At 41.0% G+C, this 15,951-nt stretch overlaps 1 protein-coding gene across 2 annotated transcripts in view; it reads left to right on the top strand.

The window, feature by feature from the left end:
* The window catches only part of ABCA12 (ATP binding cassette subfamily A member 12), a 191,964-nt gene that overhangs the window by 137,417 nt on the left and 38,596 nt on the right, over positions 1 to 15,951 (top strand). For both annotated transcript variants that reach the window (XM_024124681.3, XM_024124680.3), the window contains exons 24-32: positions 4,580 to 4,909; positions 6,224 to 6,293; positions 6,381 to 6,515; positions 7,404 to 7,559; positions 8,467 to 8,653; positions 10,460 to 10,678; positions 12,163 to 12,359; positions 13,140 to 13,300; positions 14,711 to 14,947. In XM_024124681.3, coding sequence (XP_023980449.1) covers positions 4,580 to 4,909; positions 6,224 to 6,293; positions 6,381 to 6,515; positions 7,404 to 7,559; positions 8,467 to 8,653; positions 10,460 to 10,678; positions 12,163 to 12,359; positions 13,140 to 13,300; positions 14,711 to 14,947 — 1,692 coding nt within the window. The remainder of the gene's footprint in view (positions 1 to 4,579; positions 4,910 to 6,223; positions 6,294 to 6,380; positions 6,516 to 7,403; positions 7,560 to 8,466; positions 8,654 to 10,459; positions 10,679 to 12,162; positions 12,360 to 13,139; positions 13,301 to 14,710; positions 14,948 to 15,951) is intronic.

Here is a 15,951-nt window from a genome sequence, read left to right as displayed (position 1 = left end):
GATAAAAAAAAAAGAAAGAAGAGAGCACCCAAACCAAAAAACAAATCCACCAATGATAACAAGTGCTAAAAACTATACTAAAAACAAAAAACAAGCAAACAAACAAAAAAAACGGACAAACAGAACCCTAGGACAAATGGTAAAAGCAAAGCTATACAGACAACATCACACACACAAGCATACACATACACACTCACAAAAAGAGAAAAAGGAAATATATATATCGTTGCTCCCGAAGTCCGCTGCCTCAATTTTGGGCTGATTCGTTGTCTCTTCAGGTATTCCACGGATGCAGGGTACATCAAGTTGATTGTGGAGATTTAATCTGCTGCTCCTGAGGCTGCTGGGAGAGATTTCCCTTTCTCTTCTTTGTTCACACAGCTCCCGGGGTTTGGATTTGGCCCCGTCTCTGCGTGTTAGGTCGCCTGAGGGCGTCTGTTTCCACCCAGACAGGACATTGTTAAAGGAGCAGCTGATTAGGGGGCTCTGGCTCACTCAGGCCGGGAGTAGGGAGGGGTACAGTGCGGGGCGAGCCTGCGGTGGCCGAGGCCGGCGTGACGTTGCACCAGCCCGAGGCGCGCCGTGCGTTCTCCTGGGGAAGTTGTACCTGGATCACAGGACCCTGGTGGTGACGGGCTGCACAGGCTCCCGGGAGGGGAGGTGTGGATAGTTACCTGTGCTTGCCGAGGCCGGCGTGACGTTGCACCAGCCCGAGGCGCGCCGTGCGTTCTCCTGGGGAAGTTGTAACTGGATCACAGGACCCTGGTGGTGACGGGCTGCACAGGCTCCCGGGAGGGGAGGTGTGGATAGTTACCTGTGCTCGCACACAGGCTTCTTGGTGGCTACAGCAGCAGCCTTAGCATCTCATGCCCGTCTCTGGTGTCGCGCTGGTAGCTGCGGCTCGTGCCTGTCTCTGGAGCTCGTTTAGGCGGTGCTCTGAATCCCGTCTCTTCGTGCACCAGGAAACAATGGTCTCTTGCCTCTTAGGCAGTTCCAGACTTTTTCCTGGACTCCTTCCTAGCTAGCTGTGGCGCACTAGCCCCCTTCAGGCTGTGTTCACGCCGTCAACCCCAGTCCTCTCCCTGGGATCCGACCGAAGCCCGAGCCTCAGCTCCCAGCCCCCGCCCGCCCCGGCCGGTGAGCAGACAAGCCTCTCGGGCTGGTGAGTGCTGGTCGGCACCGATCCTCTGTGCGGGAACCTCTCCGCTTTTCCCTCTGCACCCCTGTTACTGCGCTCTCCTCCGCAGCTCCGAAGCTTCCCCCATGCCACCCACAGTCTCTGCCCGTGAAGTGGCTTCTAGTGTGTGGAAACCTTTCCTCCTTCACAGCTCCCTCCCACTGGTGCAGGTCCCGTCCCTATTCTTTGTCTCTGTTTATTTTCTTTTGTCCTGCCCAGGTACGTGGGGAGTTTCTTGCCTTTTGGGAGGTCTGAGGTCTTCTGCCAGCATTCAGTAGGTGTTCTGTAGGAGTTGTTCCACCTGTAGATGTATTTCTGACGTATTTGTGGGGAGGAAGGTGATCTCCACGTCTTAGTCTTCTGCCATCGTGAAGGTCTCCTGGCTGTTTCATTTTTGACTAATTATTTAGCCTCTTTATGCCTCTACTTTTTTCACAGTAAGTGGCATGGAAACCTTCCCACCCAGGTTCTCTTTTTCACTCTATGCAGCCAGGCAACTGTTCGTCAACCTCAGCTCTGTGAGAAAGGGGATATGTTTTCCTCCAAACTCCAGAACTCCACACCCCAGAGTCCCTCCTTTGGTCATGTTGCCTCTCCCCTTCTGCCTAATTTATTCTTTTTTATGTCTTCTTAGTACACACTATCCATCCTACTAGTGAGAATTTGGAATAGTCCAAGTAATGATCACAATATCCTTTATATCTGAACTAAAAACAATAACATAAATATCTATAATAGGATATAAAATTTGAGGTAGGAAATGTTATTATTTCTTATTAACCAGTGCTTGACATTCTTGTTGAATTGAATGAAGACATTGCTGTCAAGTAAATATATGTATATTTATGATTTCTTTTCCTGACAGCATTAATGTCAATCCCTGTGCGTAAGCTTCTCTTGAATGTGACACATTTATCCACAATCTTACAGAATCTCTTTCTTGTCATTATTTTCTGCCAAGAAGTGGAACAGACTTTGACCACTGTGCAGAGGGGTTTTCCTGAGTAAAACGTTATCAGATATTGATGAATTGCTCCAGCAGGTTTGGGGGGCCTTAGAAAAGTGACTCTGATTACAAAGCCAACACCTGAATCTGTCACCCTGAGGAGACACTAACGCCAGCCATTCTCTGTGGGTGACCTTCCATTAGCAAGTTTGGTCTTCTTGATTATCTCAAAGTTGGCAGTGAGTCTGAATAATTTATGGATGACTTACATGGTCTCATTGCCTTTTCTCTTTATGAATAACAGCTGTTCTTCTCATGGCATAAAATTCTGAAGTTTAACACTGAAGTTTGATCTAGAATGTTAAGTAGTAAACACTTTTGGAAGCACCTAACCTGATCTGTTTTGATAAAAAGCAATGATCAGTCTCCAACTTTTACCAACTCTTGGGAATAGAAATCTGATCTTGAGCCTTGAAAATTTCAAAATTACAGTGATCAACACCTTCAGTCCTGGTCTTTGAGTTTGCTAAATTATTTTTTAATAAGGCTATGAATGGAGAATTTTCTAGATATATAAATGTTTTATACTGAAGCTATCCATTGTCAGGGAAGGAAAACATATTTATACATTAAGTCAGCTGTATTTCATGTCCTTGATAGAGTCCTTGATATTGTATATCCACCTTGTAAAATATAGTGACTTGCCTCCTACTGACATACATTGCTATGTGGAGGGGGGGAATATTTTTTGTGTAGGTCACATGAAATTAGGTGGTGAATATCAGCTTTGGGGTAGTTATATGGATTCTATAACTCCCCATTTAATTATATTCAAATAGACATTATACTCAGTAAAAACGTCAAAATACAAATAACCGGAAAGTCACCAAAAAATTGGTGACTATCTCTGAAATGAAGTCATCAAACATGACACGGTAATTTCTCAAATGGGGTGGGGTGCAGGGAAAGAATTGCTAAAATAAGATCTGTGAGGTCTTTTTCACACCAAAATGTAGTTTTCTTTTCAATGATAGATACATAGCAATTGGAGAAAACCTTCCATAGTGAATCTTCACTCCATGCTGATTTTTTTACTTTGACCCACACATTTATTCCTATGGAAACATAGATTGAGTCTTTACTGCAAAGGGTGGCAGGGTCTGGGAGGAGAGAAGTAGTAGGAGAGAAGAGGGTGAGGAAAAGGGCAAAGTTAAGAGGAAAAGTCACAGGATTTCCACAGTGGTGATTAGCTTAAGGCCCACAGCTTAGACTCTTGCCAGTCAGGTAGCTGTTTCCATGGTAACAACTGGAGCAGCAGAGTTATGAAAATGTAATAAGTTGCAAAGGCAAAAAGTAAAATTCACAATTTTGCTTGTAGAGCAAAAGATTTGGCACGTTCCCTTTTTTTTTTTTTTTTCCTGGACAAGTTAGGTTTAAAGGGGGAGGGCATTGAAAATCCTTGATTTTACCAAAAAAATACTGGATTATAAAGCTGTTAGTGGAACATTTCTTTTGTTCTTTTTTTAAACGGAATTTACATTCATAAGCTTAACATTAATCAAGAGTTGTTAAAACTAGAAACCAGGTACAAATTCAAGTCACCAAATTCAAGACACCCAAGGTCCTAGGGACTTCAGATCTTTCAGAATCCTTTTGAGTTAATGTACAAACATGCTGGTCTGTTTTTCTACCTTGGTGGAATGCCTTGGTCTCTAGGGATATCACTGGGTTATTAAAGAATATCAACTGATAGAGAGGTATAGATCACCTGAGATACATGAGTTCATTTTGGGTTCATGGACATCATTTTGGAAAACAGAGATGACAAACCCTAGACTGTTGGGGATTTTAAGGATGGGGACGTTACGTCAAAAGGCAGAAAGTCCCCCTTCAAAGTTTGCTTGTTTTAAATTTTTAGGAATCAGGTCTATTCTGTTTCTCTCGGGAATATGAATACTGATTGTGGTGTTCATTCATGTTTAGTAAAAATATTATGGAGTTTTATTACCTCAGTCCCTACATTGAATTTGAAGTAAACCATGGGTTTTCACCAGCTTGAAATATTCATGCCTGCACAAATGTCAAATTCATGTTGTAAAATTCTGCAGGGGATACTGTAAATTTTGATGATCTATTCTAAACTAGTTTAATCTGGAGACATCACTTAGATACCAGTTATAAAATGAAATTGTCAATAAACAAAGCAAACCTCACCATCCAAATCATTCATTATATTGGGGCACTCTGGGAACATACAATCTAAGATAGGCTGGAATAAATGGTCATATTAATTTCACATAGCAAGCATGGACAAATACTAGACTTAGATAAATCATTAAAATGCCTAGTTCCATGTGTATGAAGAGTCTCATGGACATTTTGGAATGATACAGGAATAATTGTTATTTAAGTGTATATTAGCTTAAGAAGGAGCTAACACTTTTTCCTTTTTACAGTACATGAAGATGATGGGTGTAAACTCCTGCAGCCACTTTTTTGCCTGGCTTATAGAGAGTGTTGGATTTTTACTGGTTACCATCATCATCCTCATCATTATACTCAAGTTTGGCAATATTCTTCCTAAAACAAATGGGTTCATTTTGTTCCTGTATTTTTCGGACTATAGCTTCTCAGTTCTTGCCATGAGCTACCTTATCAGTGTCTTCTTCAACAACACCAACATTGCAGCTCTGATTGGAAGCCTCATCTACATCATTGCCTTTTTTCCATTTATTGTTCTGGTTACAATTGAGAATGAGTTGAGCTGTATAGTAAAAGTATTCATGGTGAGTCAACTGTCACAACTGAATGGCCAGGGTGTGAAAGAAATGGACCTTTTGTGGTGGTTTTGGCTCTCCAACTGAGAATACACTTATCTAAATGTAAAAGTTCAGTGTTTGCAAAATATGAGTAACTGTCCTAATGAGAGTCAGTTACATAATTGTCTACCATACAAGCGTAAGACTATGAAAAGAAAACTTTTCGGCCACAGTTTCTAAAACTATAATATGTGATGCTGTTAAGAGATAGTACCTGAAGAAAGAACAGTTAAAATGTAATGCATCAAGTTTTGAAGATCATCAAGAATTCTGACTTCTCTTTGGCCCAATTCCTTAAATATCTTAGAGCTTCTATAACTGGCATTATTCTCATAAATGAATAATTCTCATGGTTTTTATGACATATAATATACAGGCATAAAGACAAATACGCTGAGAGCATATAATCAATTTTGAATTCGTTTCTGCTTTTTCAATTAAAGTACTAAATTAATTTACGAATTTTAATGAAAGCATTAAGTTTACTGACTTTGAAATTTGGAAAGCAGAAGTAGAGCTCATCATTGACTGAGAGTCATGTTAAAACTTTGCTGTTGGGTGGTGCGGGCCGGCCGGCTGGCCGCACCCCCTGCCTGGGGCCTCTGGTCGGTCGAAGTAAAGCGGAGGCGGGTGGGGAGGCGGGAGCGAGAGCCCGCGGCGGGCGAGGCGAAGATGGTGGCGGCTACTCCTCCTGGTGAGTCTGCCCGCCCTTCCGCAGAGTAAAAAAAAAAAATTAAAAAAAAAAAAAAAAACTTTGCTGTTTATGGAAATAGAAAGTGATAAATAACTTTCATTTGACATTGACCACCTTGAGTTTAAACATCTAAATTTTTAATTTGTTGCATTATTAGTACTCAATTGACATTTTGGTATATTTTCATGCATAAAACTTCTATTTCTTGAAGTCAATCTCTGAAGTAAAAACATCTTCTGGCCCCTAACATTTCATTTGATATTAGCCTTAACATTGCATTACCCTACTATTACTGGTTTTATAAATTGCTAAGCAACATTTAATAAGTTTAGATATATATTTTTTGGATTTTTGATAAATATTTTTCAAGTTATAATTTTACTGCTTTTGTTTTCTGCTATTTCCTCTCCTCTTCTTCCAGAGTTGTAGCATGCTTGGTAAGGGACCTCTGTGTTTTTAAATATGCTTAGAGAGTTAACGTCAATTTTATCTATATAAGTGCCCAAAGTTTGAAGTATGTTAAGATCCCTCTGGGCCAAATGTGTGAAATCTACAAGAACTATCATTGCCATTGATTTTCTTCACAGAACCTGCTGTCCCCAACAGCTTTCAGCTATGCAAGTCAGTACATTGCACGATATGAGGAGCAGGGCATTGGTAGGTTCACTTCCTTTACAACTGGATTTTATCTTTCACACCTGCAATATGTCTCACAGAAGAATAAATCTATATTTCCCTTCTTAGGTCTTCAGTGGGAAAATATGTACAGTTCCCCAGTTCAGGATGACACCACTTCGTTTGGCTGGCTATGCTGTCTAATCCTAGCCGACTCTTTCATTTATTTCCTTATTGCTTGGTATATCAGGAACGTTTTCCCAGGTATGAACATGCTTCCTATAGATACGTGCTATTTTATGGTAATAAATTATACTTATTATAAATCTGCTAATATATATTTTCTAATATTTTTATTTGCCACATATCATCTCCAAAAAGAAATACTTAAATCCCAAAACTAAACACAATTTTCCAGGATGAGATAATGCACTGCTGAGTTTTTTTCTCTGATGTTCCTTTAAAGGATAGAGTGAGTGAAGGAGCATGGAATCCAGTCTTTCCAAATGGGAGAACAAGATATTATAAGGCAAAAATCAAGTCTCCTAATTCTAAGGAGAATTTATCCAGTTCTAATGGAACAAGACTAGTGGGATTCCCCTCCTAGGTCTCAAGTGGTTAAAACTTCAACATGATCAGGAGTTTTTCCATTAAGCCTTATTTATATTTGTATGTTTTTGATGCTATAAATGAATAAAAGACTATTATTCTATTCCAGTTATGTAAAATTTCTGTAGAAGAGAGGTATATAGAGACAGAAAGCAGATCAGTGATTGCCTGTAACTTGGGTTGAAAGCAGGGATTATCTGCAAAGGGCATGGGAGAAATTTTTGGAGTTCTTGGGATTTTTGGATTGTGGTTATGGTTGCACAACTTTATTTACTAAAAATCATCTCCCTGTACACTTACAATGATTAAATTTTATGGTATGTAAGTATACCCAATGAAGCTGTTGAAAAAAGAAAGAATTTTTTAAAAGGCTATCTTTTTTACTTTACTTTGAAAACTGAGACCACTTTCGTTTTATATGGTGTCAAAAAAATGAAAATACTTCCTGAACGCTGTCTAGTAAGTACTCTGGTATTTAGCTTCTGATGCTTAATGTTAACAATCAATTAATAACTACTTTTCCTAATACTTTTTTTGTTACAGGTACATATGGTATGGCAGCTCCATGGTATTTTCCATTCCTTCCTTCCTATTGGAAGGAGCGATTCGGATGCGCAGAAGTGAAGCATGAGAAAAGCAGTGTCCTTATGTTTACTAATATCATGATGCAGAACACCAGCCCATCTGCCAGTAAGACAAGTAGGTCAACAACATGCATTATTATGAGAGAAGTGATATAAAATTTACATGACTAGTGATTTTAATTATCTTTTTCTAAATGGCAAAATTATCCTTTTAGTCATGGATGAATATGTCTACACATATGCGTTTGGACTCTTAGAGAGATTAAATTGTGGCTTTTTCTGAGCTCATTAGCTCAGTTGGTTAGCATATGGTGCTAATTAGGCCAAGATTGCAGATCCCTCTGTGTTCCAGTTAGATTCACACAGAGAAAAACTTTGTTCCCTGGCCCCCGTCTGCACCCCTCACCTCAGCCGTCTGTCACTAGTCATAAGGAGTAACCAAGTAACAGGCATGGATGATTTAGCATAACCCATCACCAACACTGAACAAACAGTTTAAGGCTCATGTTTTACTGACATTGGGTGAGCAGTGACAGCTTTATAAAGTAAGGATGACCCATATAAGTGGTCCTTTTGTGATTGATGCCTGAAGGAGATGTAGGGAGTAATTAATGAACCGATTCTATAAACCACAGATCTGAGTGAGCCTTGTCACTGTAGACATTTATTCTGTAAGTAGATATCATCCTGTCCAGTTGGAGGACCAAGCCTTGAAATTGTGTTTTGAGTATTTGAGGTCTGTGGGATAAAGGAGAATTCATTATTATGACACTATATTCTGAGACTACTTTTTCTGACAGAGAAGGGCAATATAAACCTTAGAGTGTGGTTCCAACACTCTCGTTCATTCTTGAAACAAGTGAGAAGGCTGAAGGCTATAACAGATCATTTATTCCTGGAATTATTTTTTACTTTGAGGCTCTTGCTTTTGTAGTCTTCTATTTTTAATTAATGAAAAGTCGAACTCTAGCTTCATTTTTCTTCCTTGTGAGCTTACAACTCTTTTCTTAATTTCTTTCCAGGTCCCGAATACGTGTTTCCCTCCAACACTGAGTCTGAACCTAAAGATCTCACAGTTGGAGTTGCCCTGCGTGGGGTCACAAAGAACTATGGCTCAAAAATTGCCGTTGCCAACCTCAGTCTGGACTTTTATGAAGGGCATATTACTTCACTGCTGGGGCCCAATGGCGCTGGGAAAACCACTACCATGTATGTTACTTTTCAACACTTAGGTGTCATGGAAGCATATTACTTAATATTTCCTCTCACCTCTTTCATAAATATAAAGTTGTTACCGCTCCCAGATGGATTAAGATAGCTCAAGTTGTTTCCTGTAAAATGGAGTCTAAATCAAAGGTCCGAATTGTGAGCTCAGAGTCCAGATTAGACCCACCAGACAGGTTTATTTGGTCTACCTAATACTGGCACACTGGTACTCCTTAAAATTTTTAATTTCAGTGCCAACATTTAAAAATGGGAGAGTTCTCCAATAGAAATAAATATTCCTGCTATCTCTTAGATAATAGGAAGTTCTGGCAACGTTGGATCTACAGGCTTAGGTAGAGACAGTTGTTTGGGGCTTGTTAGTGACTGTTCTCAAAGGGGCCGTCTACTTTCTGGTTCATCCGTGGTCCCCACCAATCTTTCCTGCCTCATACATTCAGTCTGTTTCATTTCTCTGCATTTTTATCCTGGCCCGTGTACCAGTTTGGGTTCCCCAACCTTGGTATAAACACACTCAGCCCCGGCCACTCTATTACAGAGAACCCTTACCTTGGTTCATGAAGAAAGAAAAGAATCACCAGCTATCAGATATAGATCAAAAAGTCCACAGGTGGTACGTGGGCTGTTCTTTCTCTCTCTTCACTTAACTAGCATTTTCCTGTATCCTAATGGAGAAGATTCAAATGTGTTTAAAGTGACATGCTTTTGAATTTTTTTCTGTGACTCACCTCCAGTGCTCTACTGGGCTTAGCTTGGAGTCAACTCTAAGATGCTGTCGGTGCTCTAGGCCTTATTTGAGAACAAGTGTCTGTTGTTGGATATGCTATTTGCTATCATCATGAGTAAGCTCAGTGACCGCCAAAACATATACAAATTAACCTTTAGTAAATAAAAGGGGACAAAGGAAAGTTATGAAATGAGTGAACATGCAGCTACTCTCATTTATATGACCTGTTTCAATTCAGAGTTGGCTTTCCAGTAAGAATACAGTGCTTAAAATGTAAGATTTCTAACAGGTAATAAGAGGACAATGAAGAAAAGTGATGGAGAAGGATTTTGAAGAGGCTATAATTTTACCTGAGAAAGTCCCCACTTCAGTTTTCTGAATATAAATAATATATAAAGAAATATGTTATTCGATTTTAATGTGTTTTTATGGGAAGAATTACATATTATATTGATTCCCTATTTAATCCGCAATAGTCATTTGAGATCTATTACGTGCAAGAAACTAGTTAGGTACTGAGGGTGGTGAGAGAACAAGTCCTTTCCCTGACCTCATGGAGCTTACATTGTAGTGGAGAAGATGGATATTCAATAACTCCCCAGTTTACTGACCATCTGAAATATGGTGAGGAGTCTGTAGGTGAGAATACACTCGTCACAGGGTAGAGTAAGGGACTGAAGATGACCAAAGTTCATGTGGAAAACAAATTTGAGGCTTAACTGCGTATGGGTACTACCTGATGCCAGGGAAGTGCAGGAGTTTGCTCAAGGAGGGAGTGCATTTGCAGCTAAAAAGCGCAACCATTTCTGTTATTACTACCACCATCACCCCGCCACTGTCATTATCATCGGCATCACATAGTGTTTCTATCACACTCTAAATTATTAGAGGCATAAAAGTAATTTTAATTTTTATTCCCAGTTAATCCCATTTTACTTCATAGCTTGACCTGGCCTGGTAAGATACACTGTAACATTTTTTGCTAACAACTGAGATACATTTAGTCCTAAAATCTAACTCAAGAGTTTTGGTTCACACCTAATTTACGGTTTCTTCATTCCCAGCTCCCTGTTGACTGGGCTGTTTGAGGCTTCAGCAGGTAACATCTTTGTTTATGGAAAAGATATCAAAACAGATCTCCACACCATGAGGAAGAACCTGGGGGTCTGCATGCAACATGATGTCCTGTTCAGTTACCTCACTACCAAGGAGCACCTCCTCTTATACGGCTCCATCAAAGTTCCTCACTGGACTAAAAAGCAGCTGCACGAGGAAGTAAAAAGGTCAGATATGACAGCAATGAGAACACGCATGGGTAGCTCCTCTCAAAAAGAGGTCAAGCTATAGTAATAATACCAGTAGGAGACAGTATCTCAGGAAACAATTGCTTTTAGTTTTCCTACTTTTCTAGTATTGTATACATTTAAGGGCATTATCCTCACTGGCCAGTTATTATACTGGAATTGTTTAACCGGCTTCATCTCTGACTCCCATATTACCCCCAATCCTCTGTTTCTAATCTCCGTGGCTACCATACTGGTCTTTTTTTTTTTTTTCTTGGCTGCCTCGGGTCTTAGTTGTGGCACACAGGCTTCTCTCTAGTTGTGGCGTGTAGGTTGTCTCTCTCTAGCTGTGGCACGTGGGCTCCAGGGCGTGTGGGCTCTGTAGTTTGCGGCATGCGGGCTCTCTCGTTGAGGCACGCAAGCTCTGTAGTTGTGGCGTATGGGCTTAGTTGCCCTGCGGCATGTGAGATCTTAGTTCCCGACCAGGGATCGAACCTGCATCCCCTGCATTGGAAGGCGGATTCTTTACCACTGGACCACTAGGGAAGTCCCTACCATACTGGTCTTAACTGGACTCCTGGCTTCTGCTTTCCCTTGTACAGTCTATTCAAGGAGCAGACAAGGTGACCTTTTTAAACTGCAGATCAGACCAGGTCACTCCTCTGTCAAAACCCTCTAATGGCTTCTCACCACACTCAGTGTGAAACTCAGGAATGTTCTTATCAAGGCCTATGAGGCACTTCCTGACCTGCCTCCAATCCTTTTGATTTTATTTCCTTCTGCTTTTTCCCCATTCACTCTGCTCTAGGCACGCTCACCCAGGTGCACACTTAGTTGTGCTAGGCCTGCTCCAGCCTCAGGGGCTTCCCACGTTCCCTCTACTTAAATCAGCCTTCCCCAGACAGCCCTTTGACTTACTCCTCCACCTTACTGGTCTCTGCTCAAATGTCAGCTTCTCTGAGGGGACCACCATGTGTAAAATAGATGCCTAAAATAGCATATCCCAGGCCCTCATCTCATATACCCTGTTATTTTTTTTTAATCACTCTTAACACGAAATAGCATATTGTAAACTTACTTGGGAATATATTTATCTACTGAATTTCCCCAGCATTCCTCCTGATACACACACATACTAGAACATAATCTCCTTATGGGTTAGGAACATTATCGGCTCAGTGCTTTCCCACAGCACCTAAAACACAGTCTGGCAGAAAACAGGCAGGTACCCTGTAAATATTTGTCAAACGAATGAATAAAATAATGAGCCATATATTCCTTATGTTGTTTTCTGAGTATTAGTTTTCTACTGCCAGCTAGATGATAAGTAACAGAAAACTGTATCATGAATCTTCAATAGTTTACCTTGCTGAGCACATAATAGTTGCTTAGTGAATACCTCTCATTTAGGGTGCTTTTCGTATTTTTCCATTGTTCACATTTTCTGTCTGTAAAAAAATAACCACTATACATCATTTTTTAAGGACTTTAAAAGATACTGGACTATATAGCCATCGTCATAAGAGAGTTGGAACACTGTCAGGAGGAATGAAGAGGAAGTTATCCATATCCATAGCTCTTATTGGAGGATCAAGGGTGGTAATTTTAGATGAACCATCCACTGGAGTTGACCCATGCTCTCGCCGAAGTATATGGGATGTTATATCCAAGAACAAAACTGGTATGAGTATCTTCTTATAACTTCGCCAAGCAACAGTCATAATTTTGCCCTCTGGGATGCACGCAAAGAAGTTAAAGCCTTTTCTGTTTATAATCTCCATTAAAGATCTAAGGTGTGCTCTTCCTTTTGTGAGGTCTTCTCTTCTCCCAGCTAAATTTCTGGATCAATTAGTTTATATCTATGTAGTGCCCACTGTGAATTGAGCACTTAACTGGCCCTTTTGAGAGCATGCAAATCCAATAGAAGTTCCAAATTCTGCCTAGAGGAGCTTAGGATCTAATTAGAGATACCAAACATACACAAATGAAAATAAACTGAAAACAGACTAAGTAAGTGCTAACAGGATGTGAAGCAAAGGAGCAATCAGAGTGAAGTGGATTAATCAGAGAAGAATATTCAAAAAGTCTTTAAAATTACTGCTTTTTCATAGTGAAGGGAGGGAGGGAGAGAGCGAGAGACAGAAAGAAAGAGAGAGAATGGAAGTGAAGCCAAGGGAACAGACTAAGGGATTAGGAGGAGTTGCCCCCCACTGCAGAGTATGGACATTTAGCCTGACAGCATAACCAATGTGTATTTGCTGCCAATTTATACGAAGAACATTTAGGAATACGCCGTCCACATTTCTCATTTTGAAAGCTCCTTCTGATTAGTTTTGCAGTTAGCCCATAAACCGCGACTCTCCTCCTCATAAACCACAGGCTTTACTTGTGCTAACTCAGTACATCCTGGGGACTGCAGCTTCACTTTTCATTCTTGGCTGTTCTCCTCTGCATTTTCAAGCCAGAACAATCATTCTGTCGACCCACCACTTGGACGAGGCTGAAGTGCTGAGCGACCGCATCGCCTTCCTGGAGGACGGTGGGCTGCGCTGCTGCGGGTCACCATTTTATCTCAAGGAAGCCTTTGGCGACGGGTATCACCTCACACTCACAAAGAAAAAGGTCTGTAGGGGAGAAAACATACCTCATTGTGGGACCGTAAATTAAGTTTTGTATGAAACAGAAGCAGAATCTGTCCAGCTTTATTCACTGCTAAAATTAATCTGTTAGGCTTATGTTTCTCAAACTGAGCGCGTATCAGAACCACTGAAGGTCTTTTGTTAAACCCAAATTTCTGGCTCCACCCCCAAGAGTCTCTGATTCAGTAGATCTGGTATGAGGCTCCAGAATTTACTGCATTTCTGCCAAGGTCCACATCAGCCCACGTGAGGCTGCTGCCACTGGTCTGCGATCGCACACTGAGAACCAATGTGCTAGATAAAAGAAAGGTCTGTACTGAGGTTACTGATGGAGGATCAGCCTGTTAGTTGCCCTAGCATTTCAGCCTATAAGGCTAAAAATTAGATTTTCCGCTCTATAAAAAGCAAATGAAGAGACTATGCAGTCATGTATTCACTTTCTGATCAGTATTCCTTGAATGGCAACGTGGAGATTAATTCAGACAGGCCAGTGGTGCTTTCACATCTTTGAAGAACAAAAATGCTTACTAAGGCTCCCTGTACCACCTAAAATAGCATAGGTATCAATACTGTGCCGGATGTATATGCTATTAGAAAGGTTTTGACTACTATCATTTATTTTATATCTGATCATCCGGATGTGGCTTCCAAAATATAAAAAAGTAGTTCATTGTTATATTCATTAATTCATTCAAAACCTTATGTATTAGGTGCATGTGATATGATGTCTTAATATGTGCCCAAGACACTGTTCTAGGCGCTGGGGATACAGCAGTGAACTGATGATATTAAGATCTCTGCCCTCATGGAGTTTATATTCTGATGGAGTGTGGGGAATTCAGGTGGTAAAATTGATAAATATATTATTTAGAATATTAGCAGGTGATAAATGCTATGGGTAGAATAAAGCAGAGGAACGGGTATGGGGAATGCTGGGTGGTGCCATTTTAAGTAGGGTAGTAAGAGAAGGGGTCTCTGAGAAGGTGACAGTTGAGCCAAGAGTTGAGGCCAGGCAGAGAGTGAGCCATGTCACTATCTGGGGCAAAGGAACAATTGCAAAGGCCCTGAGGAGGAAGCATGCCTGAGCCTGAAGCATGGGACAACAGCAAGAGTCTGTTGTCACTAGGGTGGAGCACATACATAAGAGGGAAGAGAGGGTGGTGGGCAAGCAGGTTGGAGAAGGGGCAGGGTGAAGTGGGAGAGGGGAGCCAGTAGAAAGTGACTTACAGGCAAGTATAGGGGTCCCAAGAGGGACAGGAAGCCACAAGAGGAGTGATGTGTTATCTGGCATAGGTCTGAACTGGCCTAAAAGAACTTTCCACCCTCTGATTGGGGCCCTTGGGCACTACAGTGTAAAGACAAGGGAGTTTTCAACTTCTCTTTTTGTCTCTAGAGTCCAAATGTAAATACAAGTACAGTATGTGACACGACAGCTGTGACATCAGTGATCCAATCACATCTCCCTGAAGCCTACCTCAAGGAGGACATCGGGGGAGAGCTTGTCTATGTGCTTCCTCCGTTTAGCACCAGCGTCTCAGGGGCCTATCTTTCACTCCTGAGAGCACTGGACAATGGCCTGAGTGACCTCAACATCGGGTGCTATGGCATTTCAGATACCACCATGGAAGAGGTACACCTGGACATTTCCTTTTTGCTTAAAACTAGTTAACTTGCTGTTCCTTTAGAATAAATGTGAACAGTTCTTTTTAGAAAGGAAAGAAATATTTAAAAGTAAACATTTCAGGGCTTCCCTGGTGGTGCAGTGGTTAAGAATCCGCCTGCCAATGCAGGGGACACAGGTTTGAGCCCTGGTCCGGGAAGACACCGCATGCCATGGAGCAGCTAAGCCCATGCACCACAACTACTGAGCCGGCGCTCTAGAGCCCGCACACCACAACTACTGAAGCCTGTGTGCCACAGCTACTGAGCCAGGCTCTAGAGCCCACAGGCCACAACTACTGAAGCTCACACGCCTAGAGCCCGTGCTCCGCAACAAGAGAAGCCACAGCAATGAGAAGCCCGTGCACCGCAACCAAGAGTAGCCCCCCCTCCCCGCAACTAGAGAAAGCCACATGCAGCAACGAAGACCCAATGCAGCCAAAAATAAATACATTTTTAAACATAAATAAATAAATAAACATTTCAAGAAGGGAACCAAAAATAAAGATGCTTTTGATTACAAAAAATTTAAAAATTAAAAAAAAACATTTTACAAAATCAGAAAATCTTAAAATTACCTCAATACCACTGTTATGTAAGACTGACTTCTGAGAACAAAACATGTTGCTTCACTTAGAGAACACATATCTTTTACATACAAATATGTTCACTTAAAGTCACTCTCAAAAATGTTCACTTAAAATCGTACTTATTTGTCTCAATAAATCTGGTAAAAATTTTAAATCAAAATTGAGCTTAGAAACTAGAAAACAGGCCACCATCAAAAAATCTACAAACAGTAAATGCTGGAGAGGGTGTGGAGAAAAGGGAACCCTCTTGCACTGTTGGTGGGAGTGTAAATTGATACGGCCACTATGGAGAACAGTATGGAGGTTCCTTAAAAAACTAAACATAGAACTACCATATGACCCAGCAATCCCAATACTGGCATATACCCTGAGAAAACCATAATTC

This window comes from Physeter macrocephalus, chromosome 2 (assembly GCF_002837175.3).
Source record: "Physeter macrocephalus isolate SW-GA chromosome 2, ASM283717v5, whole genome shotgun sequence".
Lineage (NCBI taxonomy): Eukaryota > Metazoa > Chordata > Mammalia > Artiodactyla > Physeteridae > Physeter > Physeter macrocephalus.
Note: the sequence above shows the minus strand (reverse complement) of the source record. Positions and strands in the feature narration are given on the sequence as shown.